Genomic DNA, 17,500 nt, shown 5'->3' on the forward strand with positions numbered 1-17,500 from the left:
CAGGCGGGTCGCCCGGCACGATAGTCACAGCCTGCTCGTAGACGGCGGTCCGGCCCGTGCCGTCGCTCTTAGCCACCTCCACGCTGAATACGTTGGTGGACCCGAACTCCATCAGGTAGGAGTCCAGCTCCAGCACCGCGGTCAGGTTGCCCCCGACCTGCAGCCGCCCAGGGCCGGTCCCGAAGCACCCTTTGGTCACGTTGAAATCCGTCTCCGAGATGTTGGTGGGGATGGGGACGAGGTCTGGAGCTTCCTCTTCTGGGAGGACCTCGTCTTGGCGTCGGCAGAACCACCTTGGTTTGCCCGCAACGAGGTGTCGGCGGGCGGGTGGGTGGGTGGGTGGGTGAGGGAATGAAGGGTGGAGAGAGAAAGAGATGGGGAAGAGAGAGAGGGGTGGGGGGGGTCTGAGTACGACTAGCTTTGTCGTGTGTTAGTTTAATGGATTAAAATGCTAAAAATCTGACAAGATGATTAAAAGCAGTCTTTCATCTTCTTTTTCTTTTATAGCAAAGACAAAAACTCCTTCTGATTAGTTTGTCAGTTGCGTTGCAGCACAAAGTCATGCGTTCAAAATAATGTTGCAAGCAGCTCAACACCACGAACCGTTTGAATCGGTCAGTTATGTTTTGTTCTTCATTCATGGACCAAGTCCGACACATGCCGTCAAGATTTATTGTTCAAGGGAACTCACGAACACAGATGCACATACATACACAGACACAAACAGACACACTGACACACACACACACACATATATATACACCATCCCACCCACAAATAACCACCGACTCCAACACAAAACACATTCTCTCTCTCTCTCTCTCTCTCTCTCTCTCTCTCTCTCTCTCTCTCTAATTGCAAGCACCCACACTCAACACCCACACACCCATATCCAACCACCCACCCCACACATTCTATCCACCTTGTAACAACACGCAACCACATTCCAACACACACACACAACACTTCCCACCCACACACAAACACACATACAATGACCCATCCACCCACACCTCACACACATACTCATTTTCTACTCCCCTTTAACAACACACACACGCAATACCGCCCACCAACACCCAACCCCACCCACCCACCCATCCACTCACACCACTTCCCTTTCCAACTCATCCACTACCACCCCAACCCCGACCCCGACCTCCACCCTCCACCAACACACACCCCGCACACATACCTGAAGTACAAGCCTGTCTTATCGTCAGGGTCGAGGTCCGGGTCGTAAGAGTCAGCAAGGGCGTCCAGCACAAAGGCCGTGTCGTAGCCCACCGAGCGGGCGTTCCCCCCTGTGATGTGGGCCACCAGAGGCGTGGGGTCGATACGGAAGTAGGCAAAGTCCGTGTGGAACAGGCCCGGGATGCCCTTCATCGACACGTTCAGACTTACCCTGGAAACAGCAGATTGATTTGATTTGGTTTTATTTCATCTGGAAAATAGGATGTTTTTGAAAGCGAATATGTGAAATGCTTTTATTATGTTTATTACCTTGTTTAATCAAGTAATCCGCGTGTGTGGGGTGGGTGGGGGTGGGAGGGAGGGGGGTGCGGGTGTGTGCTGATTATCTGGTTGCGGTTTTCCGCAATTTATTTTTATTCTTATCTTATCTGTCCACTATAATCAATGTGCAGTATAGTAGGCTATGTTTATAATTATATTCAAATAATGTTTCTTAATTTTTTTCTGTTTTTACATTAAGAATACTAGTTATTACCTGCAGTGTGTGGATGTATGTATGAAACGGTGTATGTGATATTTTTTTACATTTGTATCTTCGTAATATTCGTAAAAGCTGTTGTTGACTTTTACAGTTATGGTCCCAATGTTGTTTACTTGTCTATGTTGTGATAATGCACCTGACCAAATTTCTCCAGTTGGAGATAATAAAGTTATTCTTATCTTGTCTTATCTTATCTTATCTTACCTTAACTTAACTTACATAGCGCCTGTCCTCGATCGGAGACCAAACTCCAAGCGCTTCACAAACACAGGGTTATTTCGTTATTTGCACAACAGGCTGCCTACCTGGAAAGAGCCGACTTGCAACTGCCATTTGGGCGCTCATCATTTGTTGCCTTGTGCACACATACACACTCACACAGACATGTAAGATGTAAGACTGGAGGAATGCGTGTTCTGATAATTATCATTGTCGCCTTCGCTCTTCTTTTTTTCTTTTTTTTTTCTTCTTCTTCTTCTTCTTTCTTTCATTTTTGTTGTTTCAGATCAGTTTACCTAGATGTTGTCTTTGTCAATATTTTTCAATTGCCAGTCAAATACAGAAATCTAGATGCGAAATGGCAAAGTGATGTCCATTGACGTTGCGTAAGTTTTGAAACGCAAATTCCATCAAGTACTGCCGCAAACATCGACCTCCCGTTGATTAAGCTTTTGTGCTCTTCGGCTCCCTAGCAAGATTTTAGCCGAAGTTTCGAGGCGTGAAAATTCTGTAAATTGGGAGTAATTAGCGTAAACTGATCAACCGGTGATCTACTGTGCCTCTGCCGATCCATCCGATAAAAATTCGCGTGTTTGACCATGCGACTCTAATTTCCAGGTCAAATTCTGTGCCGAAATATATCATCGTCAATTCGTCGCATGCACGAAGAGTTCACTTGTTCTGAATAATCAGTCTTGCGAGTCAGCCTACTTCACGCTATCTAATGTCTAGTGGCAAACGCTTCCCAGCAAAGCCAGGTTTCACTGCTTACATGTTTATATTTATTTGGCAATCGGTCTTAATGTCTATGGCTGAGCGAAGCAAAGATGTCTCATCATCATCAGAACTTTCCGAAGAAGAAAAAAGGATCACCAGTGCAGATTTTCCAGATGGCAACTATAGTACTTTTTAACTATAAACAAGCCACCCTCATTTCAGTCCCGATGGGAAAGGCACATTTACTTCTTAGTAACAACAAAGAGTGGAGTACTTCAAACATGAAAGCACGACGAAGTACTCTGTCACGAATATTGTAGTAATGTGCATGATGCTACTGGCAGTAATGGACAGATGTGTTTGAAGTTTAGTGTGTAGCGAATCAGAGCAGAATAAGAAAGTACGATAGTATAGAAGAACTAAAACTCACCTGTAAGTTCCAGTTTCGAAGACGCTTGGTTTGAAGCTGACTTTAAAGGGGCCGGCGGAGGTGTAGTTGACAGTGATGGGCGTGAAGTAGAAGTCCAGGAAATGTTCGTCTGTCAGGATCTGGTCGATCTTCCAGCTGACGTCCGCTTCCTGTGTGACCTGCAGCAATCAGTGAGGTTTTGAAAGGACCGGGTCTGTTATCACAGTCATCAACAGTTATGAAAGGACCGGGTCTGTTATCACAGTCATCAACAGTTATGAAAGGACCAGGTATGTTGTCACAGTCATCAACAGTTAGGAAAGGACCGGGTGGGTCTGTTATCACAGTCATCAACAGTTATGAAAGGACCGGGTCTGTTATCACAGTCATCAACAGTTATGAAAGGACCGGGTCTGTTATCACAGTCATCAACAGTTATGAAAGGACCGGGTCTGTTATCACAGTCATCAACAGTTATGAAAGGACCAGGTCTGTTGTCACAGTCATCAACAGTTATGAAAGGACCGGGTATGTTATCACAGTCATCAACAGTTATGAAAGGACTGCGTCTGTTATCACAGTCATCAACAGTTATGAAAGGACTGTGTCTGTTATCACAGTCATCAACAGTTATGAAAGGACCGGGTCTGATATCACAGTCATCAACAGTTATGAAAGGACCAGGTCTGTTATCACAGTCATCAACAGTTATGAAAGGACCGGGTCTGTTATCACAGTCATCAACAGTTATGAAAGGACTGCGTCTGTTATCACAGTCATCAACAGTTAGGAAAGGACCAGGTCTGTTATCACAGTCATCAACAGTTAGGAAAGGACCGGGTGGGTCTGTTATCACAGTCATCAACAGTTATGAAAGGACCGGGTCTGTTATCACAGTCATCAACAGTTATGAAAGGACCGGGTCTGTTATCACAGTCATCAACAGTTATGAAAGGACCAGGTCTGTTATCACAGTCATCAACAGTTATGAAAGGACTGCGTCTGTTATCACAGTCATCAACAGTTATGAAAGGACCGGGTCTGTTATCACAGTCATCAACAGTTATGAAAGGACCGGGTCTGTTATCACAGTCATCAACAGTTATGAAAGGACCGGGTCTGTTATCACAGTCATCAACAGTTATGAAAGGACCGGGTGGGTCTGTTATCACAGTCATCAACAGTTATGAAAGGACCGGGTCTGTTATCACAGTCATCAACAGTTAGGAAAGGACCGGTGTATTGTGATGATCGATCGAGAGGGCTAAACTCATTGACATGGTCATTCTTTTATATAAAAGATCAGATTTATTGCCATTGCCATCTATTTTTGTGGTAGGGCTAGATCCATTATCATTTACTCTTCTTTTTTTTCTTTTTTTTTTTTTTTTTTTTTTTTTTTGTAAACAGAGTTGATTCGTTATTGTGGTCATCAAAAAAAAAACATTTGATAAAGGACTAGGCTCATCATCATGATTACCTAAAATTCAAAAGTTCAAAAATCATTATTGGTCATTAAAACTTTTAAAAGCAAAGGACCTAATTCGGTTGTGTTATTAATTCGACATTTGTAAGCAACAATTTAAAGTCTGTTCACTGTGTCCACACGGTTTGTTATAAACTGAAGGTTGAAACATACTGGTTTGATTTCTTCAAAGCGGTTTCGGCCCATCTTTTCTAGCCGATTTGAATGCTCAGACATTTCTCCCAGTTAAAAAATGCATTCGTACCAAAAGACATTCTTGCAGTCAATAAATTTGTAGAAAAGATTTCTTCTTTTTTTTTCTATGATGATATCATAATGACATTAGACATTTTGTAGATGTTAACACTGGGTTAAACCAGCATGCGGAAAGCCAAAGACCACTCCTCTAACACGACAAACCCAATAATATACACCTTAAAACTCCACCACTCACCTGACAGTTGACGTCCACGACGCTGGTGAAGCTGATCTTCTGTGACTTGAGGTATACGTCAGGCTGATCAATCATCTGCCCGCCGCCCTCCAGGCGCACCTCGGGGTAGTGGCAGCTGATGCCAGACATGATGGCCACGTCAGATATTTCCCCCTGGGACACGAGGTTGTATGCCCGCACCCTGATGTTGAAAGTGTGGTTGGACTGGTACATATGCGCTTGCTGGAGCTGAAGCGAGGACGTCAGACTTGCTTCCAGAGACCTGAACTCGGAGACGGACGTGGAGGTGTACAGCGAGCAGTGCGAGGCGCCGTAGACATAGTCCTCTGACCCGTCGCCCATGTTCCAGATGAAGCAGGTGTCTGTTCCAGGCCGAGCCAGCTGCAGCGTGAAGTTCACTGTGCGGTAGGCGTCGGTCGGCCCGTCGTTGGTGAGCGTGTGCATGAGGACGGTCTGGTGAAGGAACACGGTGAGGTAATGCACGTCACTGAACAGCGCGTTGCTGGCGTTGACCTTCACCCGGAATGTTCCAGCCTGGCTGAAACGGTGCCGCATCTCGCTGTCCCGAGAAGAGATCAGGGGACTGCCGTCGTTGAATTCCCAAGTGTAGGTGATGTCGTTGCCCGAGGCCACGGTGGTGTGGAAGATGACGTCCCGCTCCAGGGGGAAGGTGCTGCCCAGCGTGCCGTGGCCACCCTGCAGCGTGTCGTTGTGGTCCACGGGCTGGTACCAGGCCGTGGCCTCTACGTCCGTCACCTCCTCCAGAACCCCCACCATCTTCACCGCCACCGAGTATGACACGCGGTTACTCACGAGAAACGTCACGTTGTACAATCCAGCCTCCACATAGGCGTGCCTGACGGTGAGCCTTTCGTCTTGCAAGAGGGTGTCTGTGAAGACTCCGGGGTTGACCTCACCGTCCCCGAAGTCCAGTTCGTAGATGGCGTGACTGCCTACCTCTATGGTGACGTTAATGTCCACGGCGCCTTTCACCATGATGTATGTATTGCTGACGGATACTTCTACCTTCTCTATCATAGCCTCCATCAAAATGCTGGTCTCTAGAATTTGGTAGCTTAAAACATTTGAGCAGTTGATCACCACGTCGTTGATTCCAACGGCTGAAATGTCATCGAAATTTAGGCTGAAGTCTAAGCTACTCACAGAGCTGATCTCGTTGCTGAAGAAGGTGTGCTCTTGAAGGTTGGGAGAGAAAACTTCACAAGATACGCTGGTTGGTGGTAAGGACGGCTGTTTGTATTCGATGACAACGTCAGCCTCTCCTGGAGGAAAGCTGATGATGGCTGGTGCTGTCAGAGTCAGATCTCTGACAAGATTCACCACGTGGATGTCATGTGACAACTCTGCAGTCGCGTTGCTGAGCGTATTTTCTGCATACACTGATATTCTGTACAGCCCAACATCAGAATATTTAACAGGAAAGAGAATCACCGAATCTCCTCTTCTGTTGTTTCCAATCTCTCGGGTTTCTGACTGCATGTTTCCCTTATCGAGCGTTACGGCCAGGTTGGATCCAGAGCTGGTGGTGACTGTCAGGTAAAACGTTTGCCCTACAATGCCATTCGCTTTGTCAGATACCACAGACAGACCAGTAACCAGCTCCTCAGCGATCACGGTCGAGTTCATAAGAAGGTTGCTGATACCATTTGTACATGTCACGGAAACCTCAAACACACCTAGATAGTAAGAATGTTCGGACGTTACATAATCGGTCTCTGTCCAGATATCTAAGCTTTTGGATTCCGATGACCCGTCACCGAAATCAAACGAACACGTTATGTCTTCCAAAGTAAGTCCTGTCTGGGCGATGGACACTCTGAAATTGAAAGTAGAATTTGGAGAGAGGGGCTGTTCTATTGTCTCTAGATACAAATTTCTGACAGGTTCGATGACCTTCACCGTCTTCTGACTTTCTGTGGAACCTTCCGTGTTGCTCGCTGTTACGATGATCGTCCAAACATTTCTGATAGAGTAAGCATGAGTCACAGGGACTGCTTGCTGAAAAGAGAGAATGTTGGGGTGGATGATCGTTAAAAACTGCCCGTCACCAAACTCGATACTGTAGGCCACGTGTGAACCTTCCATGACGGCGATGTTTATTGTGACGTCACTTCCGACCTCGTAGACCTCTGAGGTGGTGGTGATGGTAAGGTTGGTGATTGGCTGCTTGTGTGCGTCATCAATGGCTATTCCAAAACAAAACCAAAAAAAAGGGACAGAAAAAACACTATTTGCTAGCACCAATAAGGACACGGTCAGTAGTCGATGAGGGGGGGGGGGGACTGTGTATGTGTGTGTGCGCCAGCATGCGCGTGTGTGTGTTCGTGTGTGTGTTTGTGTATGCATATGTGCCAGTTATCACACACGCATGCGCGCACATCCACACACACATGCTTACACAACCCTAGATATGTATACATAACCACGCCCGTAAGCATGCACGCACACATAACCATGCACGTGCGCGCACATACACACATATGCGCACACGCATGCATACGCTTACATACTGAAATTCGTGAAATTATAAACATGGATATACAATTATCAACTAAAGATAAATGATTATAAAATGCGTGTGTGTATGTAAGTTTGTGCGTACGAGAGAAAGAGAGAGAGAGAGAGAGAGAGAGAGAGAGAAAAAGAAGAGAGAGAGCGTGTGCGTGTGCGTCTTTCTTTGTTTATGTATGTCTGTATATGTGTTTGGGTCGGTGTGTCTCTTTTTTTTTTCTTTTCTTTTTTTTGTCTTCTTCTTCTTTTTTCCCGGTTGTTTCTGTCTTTCTATGCGTCTATCTGGACGTCTAATTATCACTTCATTGTCTTCTCTGTCTTTCTATGCGTCTATCTGCGCAATAGCCGAGTGGTTAACTCTCTCCATACGAACGGCGAAAGAGACGACGTTAACAGCGTTTCACCCCAATTACCATCATCAAAATATTGCAAGCGGAAGGCTCTTACGATGAAGAGGTGAATGTTGACAAAGAATACCACAATTCTGACGACAGAAGCTAAAGGTTGGGTCATTGAGACACCCACTGGACATCCGAGGGGTCTGTGTAAAGGAGAAGAGAGGGCTGGCCGTACTGAGTGAGTTAAAGCGTTGTACTTTCAATCTGAGGGTCCCGGGTTCGAATCTCGGTGGCGCCTGGTGGGTAAAGGGTGGAGATTTTTCCGATCTCCCAGGTCAACATATGATGTGCAGACCTGCCAGTGCCTGAACCCCTTTCGTGTGTATACGCAGGCAGAAGATCAAATACGCACGTTAAATATCCTGTAATCCATGTCAGCGTTCGGTGGGTTATGGAAACAAGAACATACCCTGCATGCACACCCCCGAAAACGGAGTATGGCTGCCTATATGGCGAGGTAAACAAACAAAACGGGCATACACGTAAAATGTTAAATGCTATATGTCCGTCTGAGCGTGTAGGTGCGCGTGTCTGATATCTGATTGAATGACACAGGAAACGAATGATGAGCGCCCAATGGCAGCCGTCAGTCGGCGGCTCTACCCAGGTAGGCAGCCTTTTGTGTAAATGACTCCGTGTTTGTAAAGTGCTTAGAGCTTGGTCTCCGACCGAGGATAGGCGCTATATAAGTATCCATATCAATCAATATCAATCAATCTGGATGTCTAATTATCACTTCGTTGTCGTTTTTTTTTGTTTTTGTTTTTTTTCTTTCTTTCTTTTTTTTTGTTGTTGTGTGGTGGTTTTTTGTTAGTGTATCTGCGTCTGCATTGTCTCCTGCGTACATGCTGCACCTGCCCTGCCGACAGACCCGAGTTCCCGTTTATTTGCATAATTGATCAGTCTCCTTCCCTTCCTTCCCTCAACTGATTCCATCAGCTCAACAACGAAGCCATCGATTCATTCGGTTTGGGGTTTTCTTTGTTTTTTGTTTGTTGGTTTTTTTTTTTTGTTTTTGTTGTTTTTTTTGCTGACGCCCATCGGACCAGAATAAACAGACAAATAATGGCGGGGAGAAATAACAACCGTAACACCTAGCTAACCAACAAATAACAACACATATGAAGCACACCTGGGGTACCACTCCGAGTCTGGCCAAAAAACGAACAAGAGTAGCGGTTCTTCGTTGCTGCCCTACATGTCAGAGGGCGTACTGGACAGGAAGTCAGTAAAAGGAGTTGTTTAGCTGACGACTGTCAGTGCAGAAACAAACACACAAGCAATAGCTGAGTTGCTAGATCATCATTTGATTTCAGTTCCGCCGCACGTCTCTAAGGTCCCTGTTTCAAACCCCGAAAGGACGGGCGCGATAGCCGAATGGTTAAAGCGTTGGGCTTTCAATTTGAGGGTCCCGGGTTAGAATCTCGGTAACGGCGCCTGGTGGGTAAAGGGTGGAGTTTCTTTCCGATCTCCCAGGTCAACATATGATGTGCAGACCTGCTAGTGCCTGAACCCCCTTCGTGTGTATACGCAGGCAGAAGATCAGATACGCACGTTAAAGTTCCTGTAATCCATGTCAGCGTTCGGTGGGTTATGGAAACAAGAACATACCCAGCATGCACACCCCCGAAAACGGAGTATGGCTGCCTATATGGCGCCGTAAAAACGGTCAGGCACGTAAAAACCCACTCGTGTACATTCGAGTGAACGTGGGAGTTGCAGCCCACGAACGAAGAAGAAGAAGAAACCCCGAAAGGGCCGGGTGGGTTGATTAAGGATAGATATTTTTTTCCTGTCTCCTATGTCAACATAAGTGCAACCGGACTTGCTAGTGCCTTTACCCCCTTTGTCTCTACATGCATGAACAACATAAAACAAAAAGCACGTTCAAGATCCCGTAATACCAGCGTTCGACAGGTTATGGAAAAAACGGAACACACCCAACATACAAGTACACCTTCAAAACCGAAGTGTGGATGCCAAAAATGACGATGTATAAATGGTCATCACACACAAAGATTCAAAGAAATTTAATCCTTTTGCCCCTTTTGGGGTGTGGAGGATACAATACCAATACTCATTGAATCACAGCTTCAGTCCAACGTTGTCTCGCAAAAACGCACACCCACGCACGCACACACACACGCGCTAATGATAATGATTTGCACCAAAACAAATCAAACTTAAACATACTGACAATTATATTTTAGATGTAACAAAAGTTACGCACCGTTTCCAAGTTTTATGAATTTACTTAGATTAAGTTGTGTTTTCTCCCCAGCACTGAATAAATTGCATAAACCGAACATTGAAATATATGATTTATATTTATGTGGTATCAGTTTATTTCGAATTACAGTATTTTGGGGACATTCTAAAACAAAATGAAATTCATCCCCAACAGTACTCATGTTACATTCCTTGCAAATTCTGTTTTCTCTGTTTTCGTCTTCTCTTCTTCCTATTTCGATCTGCAGTTTATGGTCACTGCAATGAAACTTTATCAAAGAATATATGTAAATATCTGGAAGTTGTGAGATATATTTGTCTTGACAAAAGTTGGGTTTGATGCTCCTATAAAACAGACATTTAGTACTGTCTTCGAGCGATTTCTCCATGACTGAATGTACATATCTTTCAGACTTTGCGTGATATTTCGACAAAAGAAATCCTTACTATGGAATGTATGTGAAAGCCAAACACAGTCATAACCGCTGCCAATCAAAATATTCTTGATGAAATTTAGCCACTTTGATGGGAAATCTGTATATGAAAATAATCTGTATAAAGCAGAATATGCTTCACATGATAATTTATCAGTTGCATTGTTAATTAATCCTGACCAAAAACGCACCATTCTACACTTTACAAGAACTGACATGGGAAATGTACCTGTTTCTCTAAGTAGCATATTTGACACTGTGTTCCGGTGTAGATAAAATAGTGTTTTCAGAAACTTCATTTGCAGTTTTTCTAACACATTTAGATTCTCATATCCCCCATATTTCACATCCATATAGCAGAACGGGTAAAACCATTTTCTGATTCATGTCTAAAACAACGTGTAAGGATAGCTCTTGCTTTCTTGCAGTTTGTAACAACGAAAACATTGCCCTATGCATGGTCATGTGCTCTCTTTTTTAGCTAGAAAGAATGTTCCAGTCCTGCTGAATTCTATTCCAATGTACGTAAATGAATTCAAAACGTCTATTGTTTCTAAACCGAATTTAAACAGATCTTGTGTGTTATGTTTAGAATTGAAGATTGCAATTTTGGTTTTTGAGACATTGACTTCAAGTTTCCATTCAACACAATACTGTAATAAGGCATCTAATGCTTTCTGCAAACCCTGCTTCGAATCTGATAAATGAATCGGGTCATCTGCATACAAGAGAACTAATAAACGTATATTTGCCTAAGAACTGTTTTCACCATCAAACGCATTATTGTTATTAGTGTGAATAGTAACAGGATGGCAACCGTATGTTAGCAAAAACGTCTCCAAATCCTTCAAATATAAAGAACAAGAGAGGAAAGGCCTTCAAGACTCACTTGTGATAAATTAAGTCCCCTAGCATTAATTACAGAGTAATTTCCCTTTTTTACCCTCTGCACCAAAACGTTTGCAAAATAAATAAAACTTCCATGCTAAGCAAAAGAAGTTCCTGTTTGAACAAAAAATGATAATAATGACTCCTCTTGTTGTTGTATCAGAATAAGAGGTCAAAGTGCCAATTCTAGATAATACAAAAAATGTAAATATAACAGTAAATGCAGTTTGCATATAATTAGGCTTCTTTTTTTCTTTTTTTGTGCCCATCCCAGAGGTGCAATATTGTTTTAAACAAGATGACTGGAAAGAAATGAATTTTTCCTATTTTTATGCCAAATTTGGTGTCAACTGACAAAGTATTTGCAGAGAAAATGTCAATGTTAAAGTTTACCACGGACACACACACACACACACACACACACACACACACACACACACACACACAAAAACGTTATGCACCTACATCGTAAAAACGGGACGAACGAGACAACTGCAGTCGTAGGTTTGTTGTTGACTCACTTGTGTAAACAAAGTGAGTCTATGTTTTAACCCGGTGTTCGGTTTTGTGTGTGTGTGTGTGTGTGTGGCTGTGTGTCTGTGTGTCTGTGTATCCATGGTAAACTTTAACATTGACATTTTCTCTGCAAATACTTTGTCAGTTGACACCAAATTAGGCATAAAAATAGGAATAATTCAGTTCTTTCCAGTCATCTTGTTTAAAACAATATTGCACCTCGGGGATGGGCACAAAAAAATTAAAAATGAAGCCTAATTATATGCAAACTGCATTTACTGTTATATTTATATTTTTTTTAATTCTCTAAACTTAGCACTTTGATCTGATATTCTGACACAACAACAAGAGCAGTCATTATTATCATTTTTTGTTCAAACAGGAACTTCTTTTGCTTAGCATGGAAGTTTTATTTATTTTGCAAACGTTTTGGTGCAGGGAGTAAAAAAGGGAAATTACTCTGTAATTAATGCTAGGGGACTTAATTTGCTTTAAACTGATCTTTCTCATCTTAAACATTACATTTTGAAATTTATACTCAATACATAAAAAGCTTGGATTTTTTTTTTTTTTTAAGTGTATCACAAGTGAGTCTTGAAGGCCTTGCCTCTCTTGTTTAATTGTTGTTTTCATTCCAGTTTCTCAAGGGGGTGGGAGGGTATCACTGCGTTCGGACAAGTCCATATACGCTTCACCACACCTGCTAGGTAGATGCCTGACAACAGCGGCATAACCCCACGCGCTGGTCAGACCTTGAGTGCAATGCTTAGATATTAGTGAACCTATCAGAGTAGATTTCGTTTCTTTTTTTTAGTTTTTGTTTTTTGTTTGTTTTGTTTTTTCCAGAGGACAGCACAACACTTTTGTTGTCCATGGGTTCTTTTTCAGTGCGCGCTGCACACGGGACCTCGGGTTTATCGTCTCATCCGACGAAAGACTAGACGCTCAGTTGTTTGATTTTCCAGTCAAACTTGTGAGAAAGGGCAAGACCTAGGGAGAGGCAGAAGAAGAAGAAGCAGAAGAAGAAGAAGAGCTGACCATAGCACTGTCGCCCAGGCCTTCCGGTGACGGGGGAGTAGTCGACAAAAGCAGGGTCACATTCACACGTGTAGCGTCCCTCCGTGTTGGTGCACACAGAGCCAGGCTCCGAGCAGTCAGACCATCCGTCCTCCGTGCATTCGTCCACGTCTGTGTGAAAGTGATTTTTTTTCCATTAAGATAATAAATAAATATAACAAAAATAAATGGATTAACAAATGAATGATTAAAATAGATTTTATAAAGATAAGAAAGATATAACAATAATTGACTTGATAAATAAACGATTAATTAAAGTCTCACTTAACTGCAGTCAGCTTATGAAAGGAAAGTGTGTGTGCTACACGAGGGAGGAGTTAGAATAGAAACAACAACAACAACAACAAATATATGCACAAGCCTGCACATGTGCACACATTCACGCGCACGCAAACACGTATAAACACACACATACACAACACACACACACACACACAACACAACACACACACACACACACACACACACACACCACGCTCACACACGTGTACACTCGACACAACACACACATACACACACACACAAGACAAGACAAGACAAGATAAGACAAGACAGCACAGCACAGCACAGCACAGCACAGCACAACACAACACAACACAACACACGCGCGCTCGTAGCATGATCGTTGTTAGGCATATACAAAATTTTGTTATGGTTGTAACACACACACACACACACACACACACACACACACACACACACGCGCGCGCGCGCGCGCGCGCGCGCGCTCACACCCATGTACACTCGACACAACACAACACACATACAAGCACACACACACGCGCGCGCGCGCGCACACACACACAACACAACGCAACACAACACACACACACACACACACACACACACACACACACACACACACACACACACACACACACACACACACACACACACACATGCACACACGCGCGCTCGCGCGCACTCTCTTAACATGATCGTTGTTAGGCATATACAAAATTTTGTTATGGCTGTAACACACACACACACACACAAACAACAACAGCAACAAAACAGCACAACACACACACACGTGCACCCTCCACCCCACGCCACCCCACCCCACCCCACCCCACCCACCACCACCACCCACCCCCAATCCCCAACCCCCAACCGCCACCACCCCAACCACCCCCCCCCCCCCCACACACACACACACACACCCACACCAACCCCCCCCCCGGCCCCCCAACCTCCACACACACACACACACACCTGAAACGTGTTCACCATACCTTGAACGTCGTACGACAAGGCAGCGAGGAGAGGCTGCAGACTGGACGCACCAGCGGTGGAGCCTGGGGCCAGACGGACGAACAGACGCTCAGGTGTTGGGTTGAGGACTGAGGACCACACGGTGGTCCCCAGATACACGGCTCCTAGGATGCTCCTCATCACACTGTCCACCTTGGGTTTTTTTGTTGTTGTTGTTTTTTTGTTTTGTTTTTTTTTAGGGGGGGGGGGTGGGGGTGTGGGGGTGGATGGGAGGAGAGGAAAGGGGTAGGAGAATGGGGAAGGCGGTCGGGGGGGGGGGGGGGCAGGGTTGGGGTAGTGGGGGGATGGAGGGGTAATAAAAAATATATTTATGATTTAAAGTTATACTCGTGTTCTCCCCATGTCCCCCTCTCTCTCTCTCTCTCTCTCTCTCTCTCTCTCTCTCTCTCTCTCTCTTTCTCTCTTGTACAACACACACACACACACACACACACACACACACACACACACACACACATTCTTGTGAAAAAACATAAAACAAAAAAAAAAAGTGTGACAGATAAAATTAGTACATAATTGTAGAACTTCCAACCTCACTCAACTCCTTTCTATTATATGTGCCATGTTTGTCTTGTGTCAAGGCATATCCTGATTCCACAATCAAAGACTTTTTTTTTTTTAATTCACGATAGATAGAATACGGATAGGAATGTTACAGTAAAAGAACAGAGTAACTTACACATCACGGAGATATATATTCACCTGACGAAAATATCATTCAGATTCATAAATAAAAAAATGACCCTTATTTCAAGACTTATTCAAGACTAATCCATATGAATATTTCTATCACAACAGTGTTGTGAACCTACCTCGGATTCTGATTCCTCTGCTGTTGTATCCACCGGGAAAGTGACTTCAAAAGTTCTTGTGTCTGGATAAGGAAACATATGAGCGTTTCACTATTTTAAACGAGGAGAAGGAGGAGGAATTTTGTTTAATGTCCCGTCACACATATCGGTGATTCAAGACATTTTGTTAAAGTATTTATGAATACATTTGAGTACTATCGGTTAGAAGGGGTGGGAGATGTGAATGAATGGAGGGTTGGGGGAAAACTGGGCAAATGAGGGTGAAATTTAAAAAAAAAAAAAAAAAAAAATAAAAAAAAACAACTCTAAATACAATTACAGGAGATTACTTAAAGGACTTCATAAAAAGAGAAGTCGTTAAACTGACAAGCGAAACAACTGATAATGAATGCAAAAAGTCAAAAACATCAACGTTCTCAGTCACTTGTGAAGACACACTTTCGTGTACATAAGGATTCGTCAAGCTACAGTAAAAAAAAAAAATATATACGCTTAATTGTCAGGTTACTAAAGCATATGCACTTGACATTAGAACAATACTTGGTCTATAATGAATTTGATAATAGTCTGAGAGCTAAACTCAGAACTGGTCTGCGAATCGGACCAAAGTCTGAGAGAGTCAACTATTTTAAACGTTATTTGTTCCTTTCTATCAGTTCCTTGCCGTGTTCCTTTCCGACAATTACGCTGCAAATAACACGAAGTGTGAAACACACAAACCATCACCGTGATCATCTCCGTCCATCATTTATTCTGCAAACACTCCCCGATATCTTTTGCCTTCGTTATTTCAAATCAATGAAACAAATACAGGTAAATAACACGTATAATCATGATGCCTGTTTCTGTCTCTTTTTTCCCCGTTTTATGTTGCATTAAAGTCTTCAATATGAATGATTAAAAGTGAAATCAATCAAAACATGGCGTGGTATTAACAGCTCTAAATGTTATTCAGATTCGCGTACGAAAGCGATGCGGCAACCAAAACAGATAATCCAAGTCATGTAAGTGATAAACTGACATATCTGCAACTGACTGCGAAAAATGAACAATGCTGGGAACAATCTGATTTTCAAATCTCTCTCTCTCTCTCTCTCTCTCTCTCTCTCTCTCTCTCTCTTTCCTTCTCTCTCTCTCTCTCTCTCTCTCTCTCTCTCTCTCTCTCTTTCAAGTTATAGATAGATAGATAGATAGATATACATACTTATTCATCTATCTGTACACACACAGATGTGTGTGTGTGTGTGTGTGTGCGCGCGCGCGCGCGCGCGCGTGCATGCGTAATAAAACAACTTGTCTTCAACATCATACCCGTACCAATCTTTATTCGTATTAAAGCATTACAGACGCAAAATGATACCAAAGCACAATTCAGTATCTAATCACCAAGAGAAAACCTAACTGGAACACCCGGGCTTACCAACAGTCACTCTTTCCACCAACACATTCCGTCAAACAAAAGGGAACACACACACACACACACACACACACACACACACACACACACACATTATCCAACAATAACCAAGAAGCATCAACCAAGCAAAGCATGAGAATGAGCAGGTAGTGTCAAAGCGCTGTTGAGAAGCTTACTGAGACAGGTGTATGCGTCGCTCTGGTAAAAGTCGTTCTGGCAGACACAGGAGTAGTTGCCGGCCGTGTTCGAACAGGTGGAAAACTCGGAACATGGAGACGACAAGCACTCATCAATGTCTGCACACCCATAGGTCAAGTTATGATGATATCATCATAAAGATCGCTCCAAAGAGCCACATTTAAACCCCGATGGACAAATAAAATTTCATACATATATATATATATATATATATATATATATATATATATATATATATATATATATATATATATATAATATTACATACAGATACGAAACGACATAACCGTGCAATTAAAATTACACGGTAAGAGGTAGACTAAAAGAATCTTGGTAAAAGTCGACTTACGTGGGATAAATTACACGCTGACGCGATCAAAATAACATAATTCATTAATTAACATATCATTATGAAGCTTACAATCATGTCAACTTTCTACAATGACTTCCTGCAATGACATGTGATAATGTAAGGCAAATGCGCTTATTTTGAAGATTTGATGGTGTAACTTCTAAAAAAAAAAAAAAAAAAAAAAAAAAGCTCATGTACTCTTTTCAAACGATTGTAAATGTATTAAGATGGTTCATCGGTTTCGTACCGAATGCATATCGAAAAAATGCTTTTTGAAACACTCCGAAGAAACAAGCTGCTTAAAATTTTAAAAAAATATATTAAAAAGTCAGTATAACTGAGTGACATAAAACACGATTGACCTAAAGTGCTT

The 17,500-nt window shown here is 43.0% G+C and overlaps 1 protein-coding gene across 1 annotated transcript in view; it reads right to left on the minus strand.

Annotated features, from left to right (window-relative positions):
- LOC143290490 (polycystin-1-like protein 2) overlaps positions 1 to 17,500 on the minus strand; it is a 96,125-nt gene that overhangs the window by 68,665 nt on the left and 9,960 nt on the right. The window contains exons 7-14 of the mRNA XM_076599991.1: positions 16,754 to 16,873; positions 14,309 to 14,416; positions 13,035 to 13,184; positions 7,069 to 7,206; positions 5,000 to 6,549; positions 3,102 to 3,259; positions 1,196 to 1,405; positions 1 to 293 (exon numbers count right to left, since the gene is read on the minus strand). The exon at positions 1 to 293 is cut by the window's left edge and continues 13 nt beyond it. Of these exons, the coding sequence (XP_076456106.1) occupies positions 1 to 293; positions 1,196 to 1,405; positions 3,102 to 3,259; positions 5,000 to 6,549; positions 7,069 to 7,206; positions 13,035 to 13,184; positions 14,309 to 14,416; positions 16,754 to 16,873 (2,727 nt within the window). The remainder of the gene's footprint in view (positions 294 to 1,195; positions 1,406 to 3,101; positions 3,260 to 4,999; positions 6,550 to 7,068; positions 7,207 to 13,034; positions 13,185 to 14,308; positions 14,417 to 16,753; positions 16,874 to 17,500) is intronic.

This window comes from Babylonia areolata, chromosome 1 (assembly GCF_041734735.1).
Source record: "Babylonia areolata isolate BAREFJ2019XMU chromosome 1, ASM4173473v1, whole genome shotgun sequence".
NCBI classification, from domain to species: domain Eukaryota; kingdom Metazoa; phylum Mollusca; class Gastropoda; order Neogastropoda; family Buccinidae; genus Babylonia; species Babylonia areolata.